The following is a 23,816-nucleotide window of genomic DNA, read 5'->3' as shown; positions in this document are numbered from 1 at the left end:
AGCAGTACCTTAAAAGTTCCCCTTGTTCTCTCTATTACCTGCTGACCCCCACTGTCCTCTTTTGATACCGTAGATTAGGTTTAGCTGTTTTTGAACTAAATTGAGTTCATAGTATGCACCCTTTTCTTTCTGGCTTCATTCATTCAATATTTGTTTTTATGAGGTTATCCTCCCTATTGTATAGCAGAAATCTGTTCGTTTTTCATAGGTATATAGTATTCTGTTGTATGAACGTACTATCATTTAATTTATCCTTTCTACTATAGATATTTGGGTTGTTTCCAGTTTGGGGTTATTACAAATAAGTGCTGCTAGGAACCTTTATGCATTTCTGGGTCATGGTGGGCAGTGGTGAGTGATTGTACCAGTTTACTCTCCCACCAGTAGGGGATTAACCTTCCATTTGCTCTGTAGTCTTTGCCTTATCACTCTCTTTGCGCTTGGCATTGTCTGTCCTTTTAATATTTTAGCCCTCCTGGTATGTGTAGTGTTATCTCATTTTGATTTTTAATTTGCTGTTCTGTGGTAATAAGGGTTTTATGTTTATTAAGCATTTGTTCTCTTTCATGAAGCTCTTAAGTCTTTTCCCATTTTTCTACTGAGTTGGATGTTTGTTTGTCTTTAGTTAGTAGACTTTTTAGAGCAGTTTTTAGGCTTGCTCAGAGTTCAGCCGATAGTTTGGAGTTCCTGTATACTGTACTCCTTATTTTTCTCCTCACAGCCTCCCATTATTAATGTCTTGTTTTAGCGAATGAACCTGTTTTGCTTCATTATTATAAACAAAGTCTGTAGCTTGCATTAGGATTCACTGTCTTCATAGCTTTGCCTGCTCCAGAACGGCATATAGTTGGAATCATATAGCATGTAGCTTTCTCAGACTGCGTTTTACTAAGCAGTGTGCATTTTACATGTCTCCATGTCTCTTGATGGCTTGATATAGCTCCTTTCTTTTTATTGCTGAATAATATTCATTATGTGGATGTGCCACAGTATATTTGTTTACATTTTGAAGGACATCTTGGTTGCTTCCAGTTTTTTTGGTAATTATGAATAAAATTGGTGTATACATTCACGTGTGCAGGTTTTTGTGAGGGCATGAGATTTCAGCTCATTTGAGTAAATGCCAAGGAGCATGATTGCTAGATCGGACGGTGAGACTATAAACAGCTTTGTGAGAGATTGCCAGACCTCTCCACAGTGGCTGCACCATTTTGTGTTCTCACAAGCAATGAATGGGAGTTGCTGTTGTTCTGCATCCTTGTCAGCGTTTGGTATTATTGATTATTTTGGACTTGTAGCCCTTCTAATCGGTGTGTGTTATTGGGTATCTCATTGTTTTAGTTTGCATTTCCCTTATGACTTATGATCTTGAGCATCTTTTCATATGCTTGTCATCTGTATATTTTTGGTGAAGAGTTAACATGTATTTTCATTATTGATCCAGAGGAGTTCTTTATGTATACTGCACTTGAGTTCTTTGTACTTTCATGTTCACTCTTTCAAGGATAATCTTTTCATGAAAGAAGTTTTTAACCTTAATGTTGTCCAATTTATCAGTCCTTTCCTTTATGCGTGGTACTTTCGGGACCTGTTTAAGTAATTTTTGACAATTATAATCAGGAAGACATTTTCATCTAGAAGCTGTATTGTTTTACTTCTCACCTTTAGATTGATGCACCAACTGAAATTGATTTTTGTTTATGGTGGAAAGGTCAAGACTTTTTACATGTGGATGTCTAATTAATCTGCACTATTTATTGGAAAGATCATCCTTTGTTGTACTGTAGTATCACGTTTGTTGTAAATCAGGTGACTGTGGAGGTGAAGAATTGTTTTTGCATTCGGTTCTCTTCCATTATTTTTTGGTTTCTGCCTATTCAATTTCTTATTGTCTTAATTACTTTTAGTCCAAGTTTTGGTATCTAGTAGTGTAAATGTAAGTCCTCTACTTTGGTTTTCATTTTCATGGTTATCCTGATAATTTTTGGTACTTCTCAGTTTCATCTAGATTTTATTTTAAAAAATTTTTTTAATATGATTTGAGAGGTTTTAAAAAATACTTATTTATTCATTTAGGCTGTGCCGGGTCTTAGCTGCGGCATGCAGGATCTTTTAATTGCAGCATGTGGGCTTCTTAGTTGTGGCATGTGAACTCTTAGTTGCAGCATGCATGTAGGATCTAGTTCCCCGAGCAGCAATCGAACAAGGGGCCCCTGCGTTGGGAGCGTGGAGTCTTACCCACTGGACCACCTGGGAAGTCCCTCATCTAGATTTTACAATCAGCTTGTCAGTTCCGTAATGATTAATGACACTGAGCATCTTTTCATGTACTTGTTGGCCATTTGTATATCTTTGGAAAAATGTCTATTCAAATCCTTTGTTCATTTTTTAATTGGGTTGTTTGTTTTTTGTGCCTTTTGTAAGAATTCTTTATATATTCTGGTTACTAGGCCCTTATCAGATGTATGACTTACAAATATTTTATCCCATTCTGTAGCTTGTCTTTTTACTTTCTTGACAGCATCCTTTGATGCACAAAGTTTTTAAATTTTGATGAAGTCCAATTTATCTACTTTTTCTTTGGTGTCATATTTAAGAAACCATCACGCCTCCACAGTCATTAAGCTTTTTCCTTTTGTCTTCTTGTGAGAGTTTTATAGCTTTAGTTCTTAAACTGATGTCTTTGATCCATTTTGAGCTATTTTTTGTGTGTGGTATGGAGTGAGGTGGATGTCCCTGATCCACCTTCCTTCTTTTGCATGTGGATATCCGTTTGTCCAAGAACCATTCGTTGAAGAGACTGTTCTTTCAGTGAGTGGTCTTGGCCCCCTTGTTGAAAAATCAGTTCGCGATGGAAGTATGGGTTTGTTTCTGGACTCTCAGTTCTAGTCCATTGGTCTGTATGTCTATCCATGTGCTAGTACCTCATACTAAATTTCAAGTATACTTTATACTAAGACATTTTAAAATAAATACATAGCCAGTAAAATTGTGAGTTCTTGTGCTGCCTAAAATCACCTCACAGACTGCTGGTGGTACGCTTGTCACACTTAGAAAACACTATCTCTGCACATTTTTAGGAAATATGTAGTTGCTAATCATTGTGTAGCAAACCAAGGCCCTGATGCTCATTGTTGCATTTATTGAAAATGCTTGGCAGAAAGCCTTTAGCGGGTGAGGTAGGAAGACGTGGAGTGAGGTACATAGGTATCGGGCAGAATGGTGAAATACAGAGATAGCTGCCTTTATTGTATTAATTTTCTGAAAATTATTATTTAGGGGAATGTCCAGTCTTTCTATCCCATGACTAAGACAGAGGTCTTAGTTTTAAGGAGATTATGCCTAGGTAAGTGTTAAGCCTATTTCTTGTAGAAGGTAAAGCATGGTCTATGTCAGCCCTTTATGCCTTTATCACTCTGGGACGTCCCTGGGGTGCCACGGAGCTTGGAGGGTAACAGGCATTGCAGGGATTGCAGTAATGCTGGCTGGCCGGTGTGGAACCCTGGTTTACCCTCTGGGGCGGGGGTAGCAGGCTTCTTCTGTAGCGCCAGATGGTAAATGTTTTAGACTTTGTGGGTGTTAAGGTCTCTGCTGTAACTTTGAATTGCTGTCGCAGCCCCAAAACTGCCACAGTAATACGTAAACCAGTGAGCGGGGCTGAGTTCCATGAAACTCTGCTTACCAGAAAGGCTAGACCCTAGTTAGTTGACCCCAATCTGGAAGAAAAAACAGGAATGAAAAGGAAAGTTGCATATTATAGCACTTTACTTTGGGGTAAACCTTCTATTGGTATATAACATACAGAGAAGAATAGAAATTATGTTCAGTTCAGTGAATTTTCAGAGCAAGAACTTTCTCATATAATCAGCACCCAGATTATATGGGTTGTATTAATAATTCATATAATTATTTATATAATTTCTTAGGTTAAGAAATGGGGCGTTACCAGCACCCTAGAAACCCCCATGATGCTCCGTGTACTTATAATCAGTACCCTCGTAAGACTAACCCCTGTCCTGATATCTCACAGCCTAGATTTTAGTTTTGCCCATTTCACTTCAGAGTTTTACCTAAAAAAGCTCAGCTGTGCTAAAACCTGAATGCTGACAAATGTGGGAGGAGCAGTAGAAAATGGGAGAAAAGAAAGTAGAAAGGAATTTTTAAAAAAGTAGAAATGAGGGGAAAGAATGGTGGCGATTAGGCAAGGTGGTACCGATTTGAAGTAGGGGGGTGACTGTCAGACTTCCCAGACGCCCGCTTGTTGACTTCAGAGAGCACTGTGGTGTCAGAGGGTGACAGAGTGAGAGCAGGTGGTTGATGGTTAAAGACCTGGGTTCTTGGAGGAATGTAGGGAATGATGGAAAGAGGGAAGTGAGGCTAGTGCCTGTTGAGGGCAGAGGATGGGGAGAGCAACTCTATTTTGGAAAGATTTTTATTCAAAACAAAATAAAAACAGGTTAAAAGTTTGGGGTTTAGTTACTTTAGAAATTGAAAATGCCTCATCAGGATTTATGGATAGCTGAGATCTTAAATGCACAGTGCTTGAGAGTTTCAGTCGAGAGATGCGAATTGGAGTTAAATCCCTGAATGCTATAAATGCAGCAGGTTTTGCTGGAACTTGGTGTCACATCGTAGGTATTTTGCGTGGAAGAGATCCACCTAGGTTCTTCCAATTGGGGTTGTGGATGACCTTCGCCATGCAGATAAGCTGGCTGGTCTGATGTGCTGGGCCCGTTCTGGGAAGAGCAGTTTGAAAGGCAGCTCATCTTGTCCCCGCCGTTACATGCCAGGCCTGCCTGTGGGTAGTTACCATGGGAGAGCGTGGTCTGGAGTGATGGGTAGGGTATTGAGTAGCAAGGACGAGCATTAAAGAGGTGGCCGTGCTCCGAGACGGTTGATGGGCTTTTGTCCCCATGGCACCAGGAAGCGTCGTCTTGTCTAATCTGCACAACTCCGTGATAGGCTGTATCATTTTGGGGTGGTAGAGACACAACTATTATTATATACTGTTTAGAATCTCTATGTAAAGAGTTAAACTGATTTTGAAACTGGTCTTCAAGTTTTTCTCAGGGAAGCAAAGGTGCTCAATTTCTGATCTTTGTAAACCGGTTTTTGTTTAATTTTGATAGTGAAATGGAGTTCTTGGTGGTGGGAAGGTGAGCAGTTGAGGAGAGCGGTGGGCCTGTCTGTGTGTGAGGCGATGTGTGTGTGAGGGGACGTGTGTATGGGGACAGTCTGGGTCCTGCCTGGGGTCCTGCCTCCGGAGGCTTCCTTGCACCAGTGAGATCTCATGACGACTCCTCCCCGGTCCTCTCAGAGGGCAGAAGCACATAGGTGAGAAGTACTGTTCTGGATGAGCTCTTAGATTTGAGCACTGCCAAATGCAGGTGGCTCTGTGCTTATTCCCGTTCTGTCTGGGGGAGCAGTAGGAATATGTGCGGCCCAACGTCTCATGTGAAGTTCTAGCTGCCTCTTAAAAATGCAGCCATACTCAGGAGGACTGATGTGAATTGATCACACCTTAACCTAGATCCCTAGCCCCTTAGAAATCCGGGGGCCCTGTGGCTGCAGAGACCGCTCACCCCCAACAGTGCACACGTGCACACGCGTGTATGTTGGTGTGTAGTTTTCTTGGAGTTGGTGGATCTCCTGAAGCCCATCCTAAGGATACGTGAATTTCATAGACCTCTTTCTGAACAAGTACTCTGGGGACCAGACATGTGAATGAACTTGAAGAGCTGGTGCCTAATTGGGGTTGTTTTGAGGCCTAGGACTCTCCCAGAAAGGGCCAACCCTGAGCAGAAAGAGAGCCGAGTGTGGGGTTAGCACCCCCCAGCCCTGGAGAAAGGCTTTGCTCTCTCAGTGCCGAGAGAAACAGCCGCGAAGCAAAGTGAAAGTCTAGAGATGCTGTGGACTTTAAAATTAGACTCAACATGGAAACTAAAACATGTTTTGTTTTTTTCCTTCCCAGTTACACTGTAATTTGAATTGTTTTAAGTTTGTCTTTGGACCAAATTAATATTATGTTATCAACAGCGGGAAGGGACCTACTGAAAAAGTCATTTTATTACATTTAGAGCTTTGTTAAAGAGCTAAGTCTTGCTGCTTAGGATAAAACTATTTTCTAGAAAAGTCTCAATTCATAAGCAAAATGACATCAGTTTTCAGTTTTAAATGTACAGTTTTTTATCTCAGGGGTTTATCTATCAATTGCAGTTAATTAAATCAAATTAATTCTCATTTTTAGATAACATATTAAGTAGTTTCAACATAGAGGCTATGAAAATTGTTTCATTCTCCATCCTGAAATAGCATTTTAATTTTGCGTTTTAGAAATTAAGTTGAGGGGCTCTTATTGTATTCAGGCTTTAGGTTAAAGCACTACTGAGTTCTTAAAACACAGTTGTCAACAGATATCTTACTTGTGCCTTTAGTGTTTCTTCCCATACTACAGACTTTTCAAAAGGGAATAATGTATCAATTAATGTGGTCCCAGCAATCATTTTATTTGGGCCTGGGGAGTCATACAACATTTTGTTATTAGTTTGGTGTAGAGATTTTGAATGTATGGGCTTTGAATGTGGATAGAGTTAAGAATAAGTAGAATAAAAATTATGTGTATCTTTCCCTTAGTAGATCCACTTTGTTTCTGAATGAAGTTACAGTCTTTTGAATTACATCAGTGTTTCTCAAAACTGGAATCGCTTTACTGGAGGATCTGCCGGGAGGATTTTTTGGAGTTCTTGTCGGCTTTCTGCATCCGCTTCTGCTCTGTCTCCAGCATGGTTTCACCCCACCTCCCATCGTTGGAATTTCACAGCTCTTGTTTTAAGCAGATTCTGCTGTAGACCAGGACTGTTGGCCAAACAGGGGACTGCAGGCCATTTGCTCAGAACAGGCATGTAAAGGTCTAGAGAAAATGCTGGAATGCTGTGTTCCCCACATGGACGTTTGAGAAATAGAAGACATTCCTGAGCTTTATTGAGTCTTAAAATTAGCCCCTCACCCTACTTCCAAATTTCTAATATTTTGGGGTCAAGTTGGATACAAAGAGTTGTACGTGACATATTTCTGTCTTTGTCTAGTTAATATGGATTGTATATTTGTGCCGAAATTATAAGACTTGGAGTATTATTTTCAGGAATTGAAGACATTTAGGAATCTTTATTTTATGAAGTTCTTGGTAAATTTTTGTGATTATTGCATATTTGTTCTTGTTTGAAAATACTTTTAAGTTTATAGCCATTTACCTAAATGTAAGCACACTGTACACTAGGAAGCACACTGTAAAGCCTGAGGATGGTTCAAAGCACTGCAACTCTTTACCTTCCTGAAACCATAACTATGTGAGAGAACAAAAGGGTTTGCTTTTTTGACTTTATCTTGCTTTGCAGCAGTTTTCAGAGGTAGATTGAATTAGTGCATCAGCTTTTATATTTCTACTCGAGTTTTGTTTACTGAGTGATTTAAGAAACTGCGTTACTGATGAATGCTCAAAGTGCCTTAGAGGAGAAGGCCTTTGTGACTTGTGACTTAGAAATAGTATTGAGCAGGCAGGCAAGGCTAAGAGACACGGTGGCGTTTGTGCGTCCTTGAGTGGGTATTAAGCCTCAGGAGTTTGGTTTCAGGTTTCTGACAATCCTGTTAACAGATGTTAGAATCCTGTAGTCCCATGTCTCAGTCATCTCAGCATTTCTCGTTTCTAACTTAAAAACATGTCCATTAAAAAAATTTAAGGTACCATTCATTTCATCTGAAATCTCTCATAAATCTGATATAATGTGGTTTCGAAACAATAACCAAATAATTTAGTTTCATTTATGTTGAGAATAACAACTGGTATTTATTGTTTATACTTATGCAATTTTATAGATGGAGTTTTAACATTGAATGCGGAGAACACTAATTATGCCTGTCAAGTTCCGAGCTTCCATAAATGTGAAATCTGTCTGCTATCTTTTCCAAAAGAGTCCCAGTTTCAACGCCACATGAGGGATCACGAGCGAAATGACAAGGTATGTATTTTAAAAAGGGATGTCAGAAATGTGAGCGTTGAAACTGGAGGAATTGTGAAAATCAACATGTAAACATTTTTCTTATTCCTAAATTGTGGAACATTCCATATTATGTAAATAAATATTTTGATGTTTTGTTTTTAGTTGTAGTTGTATTTCTACCCATCATTAGATAATGAAAGAAAGTGAGAGCTAGTCTGGTGAATCTAATGAAGTTATTTATGAGTGGACAAAGAAATAATCTTAAAATATGACTTTCTTCAGTAGTTTCAATTTCCCTTATCTTTTTTCTCACTGCTGTGGCCTCTCCCGCTGCGGAGCACAGGCTCCAGACGCGCAGGCTCAGAGGCCACGGCTCACGGGCCCAGCCGCTCCGCGGCATATGGGATCTTCCCGGACCGGGGCACGAACCCGTGTCCCCTGCATCGGCAGGCGGACTCTCAAGCACTGCGCCACCAGGGAAGCCCCAATTTCCCTTATCTTGGTGTGTTTTTCTCCAGCAGGCAGTGTTACCTTGAAGTGGTCTTGCATTTTAAGAAGGTACTTGAGATGTTTTAGATCTTATTTCCGCAGGGAGCAGTGCTCTCTTGAATAGGGATTTGAACTCTCTTGCAAGTGTGCCCCTTGTGGGGTATGTCAGGCGTGTTAGTGTGCTAATGGAACGAGCTGCCTGAGAGTTGGAAAGTGGCAGTTAAAACTACAGTGAAAAGAGTGATTGCCGGCTTTTCTCTAGGTTAGGAGGATGTAAGCTACTGAGCCATCTGAGACCAGAAAGACACCAGGGATCTCTTTTCTGGAGGACGGGATCTGACCAACTCCAGCCTTACTTTCGGCATGAATGATGCTGCTGTAACTATGATAATGTGGTACTGACACCAGTACCAGCTGGCGTTACTCTCCCAAGCTGAAAAATCTGAAGATACTGACCCATTAGGGTCTTGATATTTACAGGAGAAATACCAGTGATTACTTTATCTTTCTACTAGTAAGTGGCAGAATACCTTCCATTTGGGGGATATTTTAGATGAGGATAAGCAACTCTGTTAAAATCTAGTGAAAGTTTTCACAATTACTTAGTTTACTTGAAGTGATTTTGTTTACAGCAGTGGAGTTGTCATAAAAGAAGGGAAAAAATCCCACGCAATGAGTTGAAGTGTCTCACTTTTATTTTTGTAGTGGCTACATTCTGATACGTTTATATGCAGCATTTCTTATTAGAAATATTTTCTACATAGATGTGGTGTCTCCTTACACGCCTTTGAGAAATACTGTAAGGAGCTTTACTGTGTCCGTTTTGGATTTATTGACTTCAGGTCCAGAAGGACTTCAGAAGTTCCTTAGAAAACTTATCTGTGGGTTATGGTGCTTGTTAATATTTGAATGACATTCATTGTGGAAAGATTGTGTTTCAGTGCTTCTCGACTTTTTTCTCCACCTAGCCACATCGATGTGACCAGTGCCCCCAAACCTTTAATGTTGAGTTCAACTTGACACTTCACAAATGTACCCACAATGGGGAGGATCCTACCTGTCCCGTGTGTAACAAGAAATTCTCCAGAGTGGCTAGTCTCAAAGCACATGTTATGCTGCATGAAAAGGAAGAGGTAATTATTTCAGCCTATACTTTGTTCACGGATTTTTAAAATGCATCTGATCCTTAGTCAGGAGGATGTTAGGATTAAACTAGTTTTAAAAAGCCTTTGGTGTAGGTTTCAAGGAGTCAGTTATCATTAAATTTGCCTTGGCTAGTCTTCAGGTCACTGGTAAAGTGTTTATTTCGGGGTCATGTCAGCACCTTGGGGTAGAGACATTTTAGTGTGTAGTATATTGGGGGGATCAAAGTATGTCCACAGTGGCTGGCAGAGGTGCCCCGCACTCTTCTTTTCTTAATAAAAATTAACTTTTTTAGGATTCTGAGTGGCCAAAAGTAAAGTTTCTGCCTCTGAAGGTGGTAGAATCTCCTTGCTTGGCTCCTGGATCCCCTGACACGTGGGAACTTGGGAGAAGAGAGGAAATTCATGATGACCCAAAGCAGTTTATGCACCACAGTGAATAGTCCTGAAAGGTCCACAGGCCTAGTCTTGGGACAGAGTGAAGGATGACAGGGACGTGCCGCTGGTGTGCACCAGAGAGGCCTGCCTGCTCTTGGGACGGGTGGGCTCACTGTGACGTACACACGGCTGTTGCTTAAAGTATTACCCCCCATTGTTACCATAGAAAGCTAGGGAAATGCAAATGTAAAAAGCGGTCACCCAGGGATAATTACAGATAACTATTTGGTATAGTTTCCTCCAGAGACAGAAAAACATACAGCGTTTAAATTGCATATATAAAATTTGCATCCTGAAAATTGAGTTTATTATACTTTGTATATCGGTTTGTGCCCTCTTTTTATGTCTTTAATTTTTCATATAAAATAATTTATTTTTATCTTTTAAAATCTTATTGTATAAGTAATACATGTTTATTTTGGAAAAAGTTAGAAACTAAAGATTAACAAAAGTAACGTAAAAGAACCAATAATCACACCAGTGGGAGAGAACGCATATGCAGCTGACCTTTGAACAACGCGGGTCTGAACTGTGCGGGTCCACTTAAACGTGGAGTTTTTCAGTCAGTATGTATGACAGTACTACGTGGTGCGGAGTTGGCTGACTCCAAGGGTGGGGAGCCATGGACGTGGAGGGCCGCCCTGAGGTTATGCTCGGATTTTCAACCGCGCGGGGTCGGCGCTCCAGACCCTGGTGTTGTTCAAGGGTCAGCTGTGTAGTCTTTCAGGCTTTTTTTTTTTTTTTTTTAGCTAGACATATACTTCCCATAATAGTTTATATACTTAAGGATAGTTTCTTTAGTGCAAATACATACTGTTTTGTAACCCACTCTTTTCCTTTAATACATTGTGAATACATCTTTTCCTCTTTCACTTACTGAATCATGAGTGTTTTCCCCATGTCACTATTTTAAATTGCTTTGTTAAAGTCTTCAGCATCTGGATATAGCATCATGATATTTTAACCATTTCCTTTATTATTTAACCTTTAAGTTGTTTATACTTTTTCAGTATTATAAACAGTACATCTTTGCATGTATCTTTAATCGTTTCATTAGGATAGATTCCTAGAGTTGGATTTACTGAATTAACAAGGCATTTTCAAGTTCTTTATAGAATGCCACGTTATGTTTTCGAGAGCGCATGCTGCTTTATACCTTCTCCTGCAGACTGCAGGCCTGCCTGTCTCACTCAGCTGTAGCGCTGTCCAGAAATGGCCATTGTTTTCGTTTTAAAAGGCAGAACGTGTTTAATTTTGGAATAAGTTCACACAGTGAGACTCAGACAGCAGAGAAAGGGTTAGAGAGTGAGACTTAAGTCTCCATCAGGCCCGACTTTCAGTCGTCCTCCCAGGAGCTGCCTGCACAGCGGTCTCTTCTGCATCCTCCCAGGGGCTTTCAGTGCGCGTACACATCTCTGCATCCCCAGTAATACCACGCAGTAGCAGTATTCTGTGCTGCTTCTTCAGTTGGCTCTGTCTTAGGTATTGTTGCAGCACACTGTATGCATTGTGTACACCTGTGTCATACTCAGCAGGTCTCTGCGCAGGTTGTTTCTGCCCTTTGTGTGTAGCTGCAGTGAGCAGTCTATTCATTGACAGGTTCTGGCTCTTACGATTTGCTTAGAAATGCTTCCCAAGTGTACAATCACCATTTTTTAAAATCCCACCGTGTCTTCTAATGCAGGTCCACAAGATGTAGGGCGCACCTGTATTTCAGAAATCCTGAGTTCACATTCATTCCTCCAACCCCAGCCCCTCCGTACAGGGCGCCCACCTGCCCCCCAGTTCCTGGTTGTGTGTCCCTTCCTCCACGGCGGGGCGGGGCTCCCAGCAGTGCGCACGCCCCTCCCCTCGTGTGCTCGGTGGTCCTGTGTTAACACTGGAAGTCGTTTCACAGTTGCTTGGCCTAAACCACTGTACATGAAGCGCGTTTCGGATCCGAGGTCAGTACAGGGTTGTTGCATTCGTTCGCTTTCTCTTTTAGGCCCCCTTCGCATTCTTACGATCTGCGGCCCTCAGTTTACTGCCCTCAGTTAGGGTCGGGCTTGTAAGACCAGAGACAGCCCCATGCAGGCAGAGTAGGGATTGAGGGCCGGGGAGGTAGTCTTTGAACATTAGGTAGTAAGTAGTAGCCGTCAAAAAGAAACAAACAAGGGGCACTCAGGAGACTGGCTCCTTTCTGTAACCCTGCCCCATTCCTGGGACCACGTTCTTGGTTTTCAGTGTGACTTTGCTGTATTTCTCTTTGTAATGATAAACAAATGTTTGTATGTTTCTTACTTTACTTTTCTGGTTTATTATTAATGTGGACTTTAGAATTTTGCCTAATTAAAAATTAATTGGTATTTTAATTTTGATTGCATTACACTTTTAGATTGTTAAAGAGGAGAATTGAGCATGTTTAAAATATTGAATCTTTATTGTCAAAATATTCAGTAATGTTTTGTTCAGATGGGTTCAGCACATTATTTAAATTTGTTCTTTTTTTTAAAAAAGTATCATGTAACGGCTCTTTCAAATATGTATTATTTGTTTTCTGTCTATAGGAAAGCAGTGCCTTTTTGTATATTGGTTTTGTAGCCTGCTGTTCTACCAGATTCTCTGAGTTTTCAGGTGCACAACCTCATCTACAAGTAATAATTAGGTGATGAGATTTTTGGTTTGGTTTTGTTTTCACCTAGTACATGGGGGGTTTTAAAGTAAACCAGATCTCACCCCTCGAATTTTTGAACAATTTTGAAATAGTTGCAGGCATCATGTTACTACTGCACCTCTAAATACTTCAGTTGTATCCCCTAAAAACAAAGACACTTTTCCTCATTATCACAAAACAGTTACCACACTCAAGAATTTAACGTTGCTCTGATAATCCATCTTCAGACGTCTCCATCGGGAGGGGCAAGGACTGACTTCCTATGAGAGTAGGTGGAGAAGGGAGTTGTGAGCAGAAGAGATACCTCTGCCTTTGACCCTAGAAGAAAAGCGTGAGGACAGGTTCGGGTGGACAGGGGATGCAGGTGTGACAGTGGGAGTCCAGGCCCTTCCTGCTGGCTTAGGGCAGCTTTCCCTTTCTCGGTTTGCAGCTTCCGTAGTCTCTGTGTCTCAGCAAGTTTTCCACTGAGCCAAACGCTAAGAGTTCTTTTTCTGAAGCAGTTAAATCTAAGAGGTCCAATAAGTATTTATGTCTTAAGTAACTTAGTAGCCATTTGAAAAACTACCGTATGTAAATTAGGTACTTCGTAGCTTTTTAAACCCTGCAATTTCCTGTTTCACATTGATTTTCACTCATTCCCTGCTTTTTAACCACAGCGACTACTGAAAGCCAGCTTCACAACGTTACGATGTCATTGAAACTGAACGGTATTGAGCCAGTCGTCCGTGTGACGTGGGACGGTTGTCGAGGGTCGTGTGTCTTCCCTTTAGGGCGTCTGCTGTCCCTTGGCCCCTGCGAGTCTGTTATGGTCACTGCCGCCTCCCTCTCGGGCTGGATTGGGGCTGCAGAACCTCATTTTTCTCTGTGAAATGGAGACGTTGCCTTGTCTTCACAGAAGAATGAGGTGGTGGAGAGAGGCATGGGTGTGGGAAGCCTGCTTTTGGGAAGTGGGAGCAGAGCCTGACCAGGGACAGATACGTGGGTTGTGTTACACGTAATACAGGGGTCGTGGCTGCGAACGGATCTGTGTGTTGGGTGGGAGGGGAGCATGTGGCTTCTTCACAGCGCCCTTCAGCCCGGTAGGAGGTCAGATGGTTGTTTGCATCAAGGTTCTGTGACGGGATAGCGAATGAGTCAGTTGTTGGCAGAGGGTTGAAACGATGTAACATGCGGTCTAGGCCGCATCAGCAAGGGGGTGAAGCCTGGTGTGTGTGTGTGTGTGTGTGTGTGTGTGTGTGCGTGCGCGCGTGTGTGTGTGCGTGCGCGCGTGTGTGTGTCAATCCTCAAGGGGGCTCACTGCGGCGGGTGGGGTGGGGGCAGATGATTGAAGCCGTTCCGACTGTCCTGGCGCCCTGGGTGGACCCAGCCCTGGGGGTGATGGCATAGGGCGGGTGTGCCCCTGAGCCGGGGCCCCGCACCTCTGCCAGCCGCACACCACCGATGCAGGCCAGAGAAACTGCTGTGCTCCATCCTAATGCTTCTTCAGATACACCTTTAAAAATTTTCTCTACCTCCTCCATGACCGGAAAGAGAAATAACGGTAATTCATCATTTCCAGACACTCTTAGGTTTTTATACATTATTTTCAAAACCTTCCCTTCATTCTGTTTTCTCTTCCACACCCTTTGTCCAGATTCTTTTCCACACTGTCCCCCAAGTGGAGCTCACAGTCTCTGATGTCTGCCTTTACCCCGTTTCCTTGTGTCGGTTTCTTGTTGCTGTGACGTCGTCTCCTGAGGTGGCAGCCCCGTCATGCGCAGCAGCTGTGACGGCAGCTTGGGCAGCCTGGTCTCATCTGCATCCTTGCTGCAGTGGTGAAGCTCCAGCTGTCTTTGTCTTTCACTGTTGTAGGAGCTTAAACAGTTCATAGTTTCTGGCTCCAGATTTTTTTTTTCCCAAAAGGCCTTTGAGGAACATAAACAGTTCATAGTTTCTGACGCCCAGTTTTTTTTTTTCCCCAAAAGGCCTTTGAGAAGCGTGTATTTTCTGAAACCAGTTGACTTTCATTTCTATTACTACTAACCTGTCTTCTATTTTCTCTCTTGGAAAATAACAGATTCTCTCTTAGATCAGTAAATAAGCACAGGAGAGGAACAGGGCTGGAATAGTCAGAAGGGAGGCTTTTGTGTAACTGGTTTGAAGCTGGGGATGGAAACCGTGAAAATGCTTTATCTTCTTGCCCTTGCGCCACTGTGCTGCCAGGGACAAGGCTCTAGAAGTTGAGAAGTGATATTCAGTAACTTGACCTTAGTAACCCCATGCTGAACAGGAATTCAGGACTAGTGGTTTCACATGAGCAGAACAACGACAACAAAAAAGGTTTGCAGTGCTTATTTCTGATGGGAAAATGTGTTGGCAATATGTAAAAAGTCGGGTGCTCTTTTTAAAAAAAAGGGTTGTGTCCGGGTGCAGGTTGGGAGTTTTCCTCTCTCACCTAACAGCCTGGTGTCGTACAGTACAGAGCTGGTGGGGTGGCCGAGGTAGTCCGGGACCCCACGTGCTCTGCTCTCTGAGTGTTTCTTGTACCACGTGCCTTACAGCGGAGGGAGGGAGGGAGGTGGCGCGTCTGCTGTGGGAAGGCCAGATCCAGAGGTGGGCGGAGCATCAGCCTGCTGCCATCCTGTCGAGCGGAAGGGGCACGGTCGCCACACAGGGTGGTTAGTGTTAGGAAGGTCGGCACATAGCCGTGGGCTCAGCTAAGAAACCCATCGTTGTATAGAAGAAGAATAGATACTGGAACACAATTATCAGTCTTGTCCATGTATGTTAAATAATGCATTTTAGCTACCTTTGCCTATTTTGTATGTTTTCATTTCTTAGTTAATTGATTTGAATGTGGTGTATTAGTATCGACTACAGGAACAATTCCTTACCTTTATTTGCACTTAAAATTAACCGATAAGAATCCAGCTAAGATGAAGTAGACCCTTTGTGCCCCTCTTACAACTGAAAATACATAGAAATCACACAGCCGAGAGATCTAGAGGCTCCTGAGGGCGGGAAGAAGGAGGCGGGCAGCTGAGGGCTTTCAGGACTTGAGGAACGTGTGGCAGCGAGTCCCCTGAGCTGCTTTTTTGCCTGCTGTACACCTGGACAGGGTGCTGGAAGAGCCTGCAGCCTTCTGCCAGCAGGCGTAGATGAAAACACGCCAGAAGATTGGTTGCCAGCAGCCCAAACTGGGAAGAGGGTGGTCTCACAAGAGAAAATCTTGTTGACGCTGCCAACCCTATTCCAGCCAAATACCCACTGAAGAGCTCGGCGGGGCTGGGAGGAGAGCGATGGTCTACGCCAGCCTGCTCTCCTGCAGTCCCCTGCAAGCAGATGGCCCTCTGCTGCCCTGACCCCCGGGATCCAGTAGGGAGCTAATCTTGCATCCGTCTCCTGGCGGACGGAGGTGGCACCCAGATCGCCCCCCCCCCCCATGGTGTTAGAGAGCCCAGCTAGAAGCCGGCCTTCCATCCTCTGCCGGGCAGAAGCAGGGCGTGTTCTGACTCCCCGCCTGTGTAGTCTCTCCACCGGCAGCACCAAGACTCAGCCAGGTGATGTGGGATGGACCGGTCTGCACGGGGCAGAGGGGCCCTGTGAGGTGGCCCTCCACTCCCCAGCTGGTCCTGCCTCTGAACAGGGTGACACCGGCCAAGAGATGAGCCCAGTGGACGGTGATGGAAACCAGTGCTGCTGGGGCTCAGAGGAGGGCGGTGCCCTGTGGGGTGGGCTAAGGTTTCTCTCCTGCGTTGAGCGCCATTTTGAGGCGGACTCCTGTAGGAAAGGAAGAACGGCTGCTGAGAAAGCCCGGGCCGGGGCGAGGACAGCGCTTGGGCATTGCAGCCTGGGGGCTCTGGGAGAGGGAACGGGGTACAGAGAAAGGTCGTGGGTGGCCCCGGGGGAGGGGCGGCGGAAGGGCAAGCGCTACGGGGTGAGTAGCCTAAAGGCGGTTAGTATTTAGCGTATTTTATACTCTGTTTGACTTTTAAGAAGTTATTATATCTTCAGCCAGGTGGGGGCTGATAAGAATGCCATATGCTTACCAGGATGATCTGCTGGCCACTTAGCGGTCACTGGAGTTCCCCCAGGACCACCAGCTTCTGGGGCAGGCACTAGCCACCGCCTCTGCCTAGAGGGCCTGCCGGGAGCTCCGACTGCGGGGAACGCGGTACAGTGGACGTCCGCCAGCCGCGCACAGGCCTCGCACTCCCCACTGAGACTTGCTCGAGGTGCCAGGTCCTGGGCAGGGAGGGAGGCCCGTCCTGGCTCCTGGGTCTGGCTGGGTGTAACACAGCGGCAGCACGAAACCTTCCACCACGAGGCCTGTTCGGTTGTGGCCCAGCATGTGCTTGATCCTGCTTTCGCAGTATGAGCAAATTGAGCATAAACCAGAGTTTCCACTCGGAAAATTCTGGTCAGTTTCTGAGTAGTATCCACGTAGACGTCTCCTGAAATATACGAACCTGTCATTTGGTGAAAAAGTACCTGAAAAGAGGACGGGTCTGAGCCAAAGCAATGAGAGTCAGGGGGCGGGTGGGAGGGTAACAAGTCAGGGTTTATCTCGTGATTGTACGTCATTAGTGAAAGGAGAATACCTTGCTGTACAGATTCAGGGTGTGGATGCCCCCAGTGCTACACTCAAGATAGGCAGCAAATTTTGTTAGGTGGTTTTTAAATTTTTGACAGTTCCCAAGAAAGAAATTTCTTTATTATCAGCAAGATACTAACAAGATAGTTCATTATTTCCTTAAATTATTATATAGTAACACTAATTTAAAGTTACTTAAGTTGGCGTCATTCTTGGATTGCTCAAAGTATTCCATTCATCCTTGTCTTTTCTGCAAAGGATGCTCTGAGTAGTATCAGTGAACAACCTCATGTTAACGCTGTTTCTATGCATTTACGAGACTGTCAGGTGGAGTAATTAGAAGAAAGTCTGATGGGAAGAAATAGCTATATATTTCGTTGTTTGGAAATAATAGTTTATTCTCATTGACAGGTTACACTCATTCTTTTCCATGTTTGGATCATTTAAATAAATAATTGTATTACAGAAGGTCACATGAGTAAACTCATTGAACTTTGTACTGAGTCAACAGTTCATTACTGAGTACTTCCTCTGTGCCAGGCACCGTTCAGCATCTTACATGCACCGTTGTACTTAACTTTATAACAACCCTGTGAGGGCAGGCATTGCTGTCACCACTGTTTCACAGACTTTGAGCGGTCAACACCCCCAGATACACACCGCTGGTGACCGGCAGCCTTCACGTGAACCAAGGCCCAACTCCAGAACATCTGGACCAGTGCTATCCTAATTGAAATTTGAGTAATTTAAAATTTATAGTGGCTATATTTCCAAAAGTTAAAAAGAAAACAGATGAAATATATTTTATTTTAATATATTTATGAAAATATATCCAAAATATTCTAATTCAAATGTTAAAAGTTGAGCTATTTTACATTCTTCCTTTTTTTTTTTTTTCAGTAAGTCTTTGAAATCCTGTGTGTATTTTATACTTATTCCATAGCTCTGTTCAGGTGCTCAGCCAGGCACTTCTGGACAGAGTCGCGGAACTCTCGTAATCGACTACCCGTAAACCAGATTGAAAGAATGATAGGTGTTTCCGTTTAAAAATTTACCAGCTGTCATTTTGTTTTAAGGTAGTCTATTAAACTGTCACCTTAATTTAAATTCTTTCCTGACGCTTTTGTGGTCATTCTGCTTCTCTTTAAAGTTTTCACAGCAAAGATGGACAAAATGCCATTTACCCAGCAGCCAGTTTGAAACAATTCGCTTTGCTCAGAAATTGTATTGTTCTCTCATCCTTTTCCCTATGTTTCTATCAGGAAAGAAATCATTTTTATATGTTCATATTTGGACATGATGATATTATTTGTTAAGAGGTGAAATAGTGTTTGTTCCAGAGGAAAGCATCCTTTGTGTATCAGCCATTTACAGTATGAGTTCTTTCAAGAGGTGATGGCTCTGAAGTGTTTGCTCTGCTCATGGGCGGTCTTTGCCTTTGCAGAACCTCATCTGCTCTGAGTGTGGGGATGAGTTCACCCTGCAGAGCCAGCTGGCCATCCACATGGAGGAGCACCGCCAGGAGCTGGCTGCGAGCCGGACTCACGCCTGCAAGGCCTGCAGGAAGGAGTTCGAGACGTCATCACAGCTGAGGGAGCACATGAAGACGCATTATAAAATTAGGTGTGAGCCTTTTCTTGGGCTAAAAAAATTATACGGTACCTTAAAAATGGGCATGCTTTGCTATGACTGGTTACACATCTTGGCTGCTTTAGAAACAAGAACAGGGCAACTCATCTCACGTGGTGTCGGGATGTCTTTCGTAGCATGTGTTATGTGTTGTGTCTACAGTAGGACAGGAAAGGTCGAAAATTTAAATGTCAGACTGTGTGGATAGACATTTTTAGCTATATTATAATGTTAAAAGGTGTAGAACAGAGTATTATTGGCAATACATTTTTATGGGCAGGTAACAAGGTGTGTAGAGTGGATTCACAAAGGCCACATTAGCACCTTCTTACTGAATTGGTTTATTTATACTACCTATTTAGAACTTACATGTTTAAATAGTTACTGTGCTTAGTGTGTATATAAATATATAAGTAAAACTTCATTTAATCATTACAAACAACCCTTCAGGCCTGATACTTTTATGTCCCCATTTTGCAGATGAGAAAAGGTAGACTAGAGAGACCAAGTAACTTTCCCAAGGTTTTACAGCCATAAGTCAAGTGTTAGGGATTTAAACCCTAGTAGTTTGGCTTTAGTGCTCATAATATTAGCAACCACGCCTGTATTTACATACATATATACATTTATTCCTAGTAAAACTTAACATGGCTTCGAAATTTTGTATTTGACCTATTCCTGATTATATATTTTTTACTGCTATTTCCTTCTCTTAATGATATGAAATGCAGAGTTGTTCCTGGCCCTTTGTGCTAAGTTAGCCAATGGTGGTGATCAGTGGTCACACTCGTTGAGCTGATCTCTACAACAAACTATAAAAGCCCATATTGATTAACTTTTTAATGACAGTATCATCAGTTTAACTTGCCACCCTTCCAAGCTCCAGTATCTAGGAGCTATCTGTACTGTTTAATAACAAGCACCACCACAGCAAAAGGTCCCACACCAGTTAATAAAGTTTGTAAAGTGCCTGAGTGTTTTGTAGTATTTATGTATTCTCTTTGGCATTGTGTTTTGGAAGCGTGGACTGAACATCTCCATATGATCAAAGTTCTCCTGTCTTTCCCACTCCCTTCATATTGCTGGTTGTTGACTAATGTGGTTCCCACCTGATGCTTTGTTATTTCGGCGATCTTTAAATTCCCCAAATGTAACGCATGTGTCCTATCACACTAGATTTTTATTGTGATGACGTTCTAGCACAGGCTCTTTTGATTGTCCCCGAAGGTCTTGGAGAGGCAACTGAAGGTGCGTACGTGGTCACCGTGCACTAGAGCGCGCCGGCCCCTGGGCCTTCCAGGGGCCGGGCAAGCTGCCTCCCTGTCGCGGAGCTGCCGTTTAGCAGGGGAGACAGACAGCGGCCAAGCAATCGGATTAGCCGGCGCAGGCTTCAGGCAGTGGGCGTGTTGAGAAGGAAGTAGGATTGGATTCACCTGGGGTGACGCTCCAGGGATGGGCAGTTGCTGAGGCACCTGTCGGATGTAGGCCTTTCTTAGGATGGCCGTTTGAAGTGGGACCCAGGTGAGGAGCAGGGGGAGACGGCCCTGCAGGTCTGGGGGGCATTCTGGGCCTGGTAGGTGGGGAGGGGGGCAGTTGCCACAGTCTGAGCCGCAGGGGGAGGCCGGTGTGATGGGAGCCGGCTGCGGGGTGGAGTGGAGCTCACGGGGCTGAGTGAGAGGCGGCCGGGTCTCGGAGCTGGAGGGCGCTGAGCCCATCCGGGAACGCAGGTGTTACCCCAAGGGCCGCGGGAAAACCTGGGAAGGTTTGGCCCACGGATCTGGCTGCCCAGCCTTCAGGCCGCAGCCTGGCTGCTGTGTGGGTGAGGTTGAAGCAGGGAGACCCATGGATCGGGGCCACAGAATGGCGGTGCTGCTCTCAGGCCACGCTGGTGGCTGCAGGGTGGAGAGACGGGAGCTTCTTTGGAGGTGTTTTGGGGTGAGACCAGCAGCTTCTGGAGATGGACTTGAAGTCAGGGGTGAGGGAGAAGGAAGAATCCAGTGTAACTTCTAAGGTTTAAACTTCACAGCTGGGAGCTGCCGTCTCCTGTTGTGGAAAGGAGCAGGCTGAGAATTAACAGGGCTTCATTTGGGACTGACTAGGTTTGAGGCGCCCAGGAGCCTTCAAGGGGTGTCAGCTAGAGAGTTAGGTGCCCAGGGCTGCTGCACAGAGGAGGAGTCCGAGTTGCTGGAGATCATCAGCATCTAGGAGGAGCCTGGAGCAGGCAGCACACACTCGTGTCGACGTAGAAACCACAACTGCACAGGTCTGTGTTTGATCATCACAGGGAAAGCTTTATCTAGAAGAGACATTCCGACTCTCCTCCTCCCCAACCAAAAAAATGAGTTTTATGATATTGATACACAAAACTAATACATGGATGTGTGTGTGTGTCCTACACACTTCTATGTGATTGATTTCTCATTAAAGCACATTCTGATGGCCAGTCGGCCTAACCTTTCCCATAGGATTTTGATTTAGAAGTGGTGGCACAAGGGATTCGACTTACTGAGTATTTTCCCTCTACTTATACTAGGGTGTCAAGTACAAGGTCTTATAATCGGAACATTGACAGGAGTGGATTCACGTATTCATGCCCACACTGTGGAAAGACGTTCCAAAAGCCAAGTCAGTTAACTCGGCATATTAGGATACACACAGGTACGAGATACATTGACTTTTGGGTGATTTCCCGTGCGACCTTAAGGGAAGAAAAGGTGCTTTAGAGCCAGCTAGACCTGAAATTTAATCTTGCCTTTTCCATAGTTTGCTGATAACCTTGGTGTTACTTGTGAGATTTTGAGTAGGTAGTGAGATGTGTGAGTCTGCGGCCACAGGGGAACGTTCTGCCTGGAGGGGTAGGTTCGGGGTCTTGAGTGTGGGTAACTTAAGTATTTTCTTTTAATCCATCAGATGCTGGCACAGTATGGAATGATGTTTTGATCATTTTTCTCCCTCTCTAGGTGAAAGACCATTTAAATGTAGCGAATGTGGAAAAGCTTTTAACCAGAAGGGGGCGCTGCAAACTCACATGATTAAACATACAGGTGAAAAACCCCACGCCTGTGCCTTTTGTCCTGCCGCTTTTTCTCAGAAAGGGAATCTCCAGTCACACGTGCAGAGAGTTCACTCAGAGGTAAGCGTCACACTTGGGGGTGTGGTCCTCACAGGTGTGCAGTACGTCACAGGCTGCACGGATGGCTCTTGAGTTAAGAGTGAACCTGAGAAATTCTCCATTTTAAATGTAGACGAAGAATTTGTGCAGAGCAGACCCTGTTTAAAAAAATACATATATGTGGGCTTCCCTGGTGGCGCAGTGGTTGAGAGTCTGCTTGCTGATGCAGGGGACACGGGTTCGTGCCCCGGTCCGGGAAGATCCCACATGCCGCGGAGCAGCTGGGCCCGTGAGCCACGGCCGCTGGGCCTGCGTGTCCGGATCCTGTGCTCCACAATGGGAGAGGCCACAATAACACACACAGACATACACACATACATGCAGACACACACATATACACACACACAAGACATACACACATATACACACACAGATATACACACACACATACACATATACGCAGACACACATATATATACACACATTTGAACCTTTCTGGCCTATTATACATGGGAGAAATATAAAATACTATTTTTTGTCTTTTTACCAACAGTATTATACCTTTGATGAATAAATGTTTGGAAATAATCACAATACCATTCTTAGTTGTGGTCCGTCAATCTGAATGTTAACCTATGTCATCCCTTTAGTGAACCTGAAACAGACACTTCCAAGTGTAAGAAATAGAGAGACAAATGAAATTGAGGAGAAAGTATTTTTCTGGTGCTAGTATTGCTGGCCTTGCATATGGGCCCATTCACATTTTCTATCAAACAGAGCCCTGGTCGGTGTATTTCCCTCCACACTGCATGTTAGCTAACTATTTCAGCCAAACTGATGTTCCTAATTTTTTTGTTGTCTCCAGGTAATACTGATTTGCAAACTCTGGAAGTATTTCTCTTAAATTGGTTCAGCTTTGCTCTTATTATTATTTTTTTAAATATTTATTTATTTTTGGCTGCATCGGGCTCTTTGTTGTGGCGCGCAGGCTTCTCTCTGGTGGCCTGTGGGCCTCTCTCTAGGTGCGGCGTGCGGGCTCAGTAGCCATGCGGCATGTGGGATCTTAGTTCCATGACCAGGGATCGAACCCGTGTCCCGTGCATTGGAAGGCGGATTCTTAGCCACTGGACCACCAGGGAAGTCACCACCTTTGCTCTTGTTAATTGTCATGATTTGGTGTCTTATTTAGTCTAACTGTAGATTATGAAGAAATATTTAAGCAACACAAATACTTTTATCATGGATCATTTATTTTATATAACTACAATACTTTGGAGGATGAAAAGCATCACATTCCTAAAAGCATATGTATATCTTTTAATTTTTTCCTTGGAGTAAATCCTTAAGTAACACTAAAATGAAGAAAACCCTACATACTTCATATAGTTTGTAAAGAGACTGAGAATTTCATATGCAGTGAAGTTGCTTTTAAAGACTAAGTTTTATTATCTAAGACCCAGAGACACTAGGAAGAGCATGTACGTATTCGTGAGGTTACCTTCCGATCTGAGAAGAACAAATGTGGGCTGTGTAAGTGACTCTCGTGGAGCTCCCTCTGTGTAAAGGTTGCTGAGGAATAACAGTGTGTTTAAATGCACAGCAACTGGAAAATGGCCCCTGAGAACAGTCCCAGGCGTCCTCGTTGGTGCTCCCGGCTTTAGGAAACCCTTTCAGGGAAGGCCGGGGACTCGCCTGCCCCCAGCCTGGGGACACCCTGGGACCTGCGGTGGGACGGGAGCAACCTCTAAAGATTGCTTGTAACATTATCTAATCCTGTGATGAG

At 43.8% G+C, this 23,816-nt stretch overlaps 1 protein-coding gene across 4 annotated transcripts in view; it reads left to right on the top strand.

Moving 5' to 3' along the window:
* The window catches only part of ZNF236 (zinc finger protein 236), a 101,118-nt gene that overhangs the window by 5,783 nt on the left and 71,519 nt on the right, over positions 1-23,816 (top strand). For 3 of the 4 annotated variants that reach the window (XM_082853351.1, XM_082853354.1, XM_082853352.1), the window contains 5 exons: positions 7,873-8,015; positions 9,455-9,619; positions 18,737-18,915; positions 21,455-21,579; positions 21,882-22,054. In XM_082853351.1, coding sequence (XP_082709477.1) covers positions 7,873-8,015; positions 9,455-9,619; positions 18,737-18,915; positions 21,455-21,579; positions 21,882-22,054 — 785 coding nt within the window. Of the gene's footprint in view, positions 1-7,872; positions 8,016-9,454; positions 9,620-18,736; positions 18,916-20,833; positions 21,185-21,454; positions 21,580-21,881; positions 22,055-23,816 lie in introns of those variants that run through there. The other variant, XM_082853353.1, reaches the window with a different exon arrangement.

The sequence above is a fragment of the Leucopleurus acutus genome (genome assembly GCF_964270905.1).
Source record: "Leucopleurus acutus genome assembly, chromosome: 13".
Taxonomy (NCBI): domain Eukaryota; kingdom Metazoa; phylum Chordata; class Mammalia; order Artiodactyla; family Delphinidae; genus Leucopleurus; species Leucopleurus acutus.
This window is presented reverse-complemented; position numbering and strand designations above follow the sequence as displayed.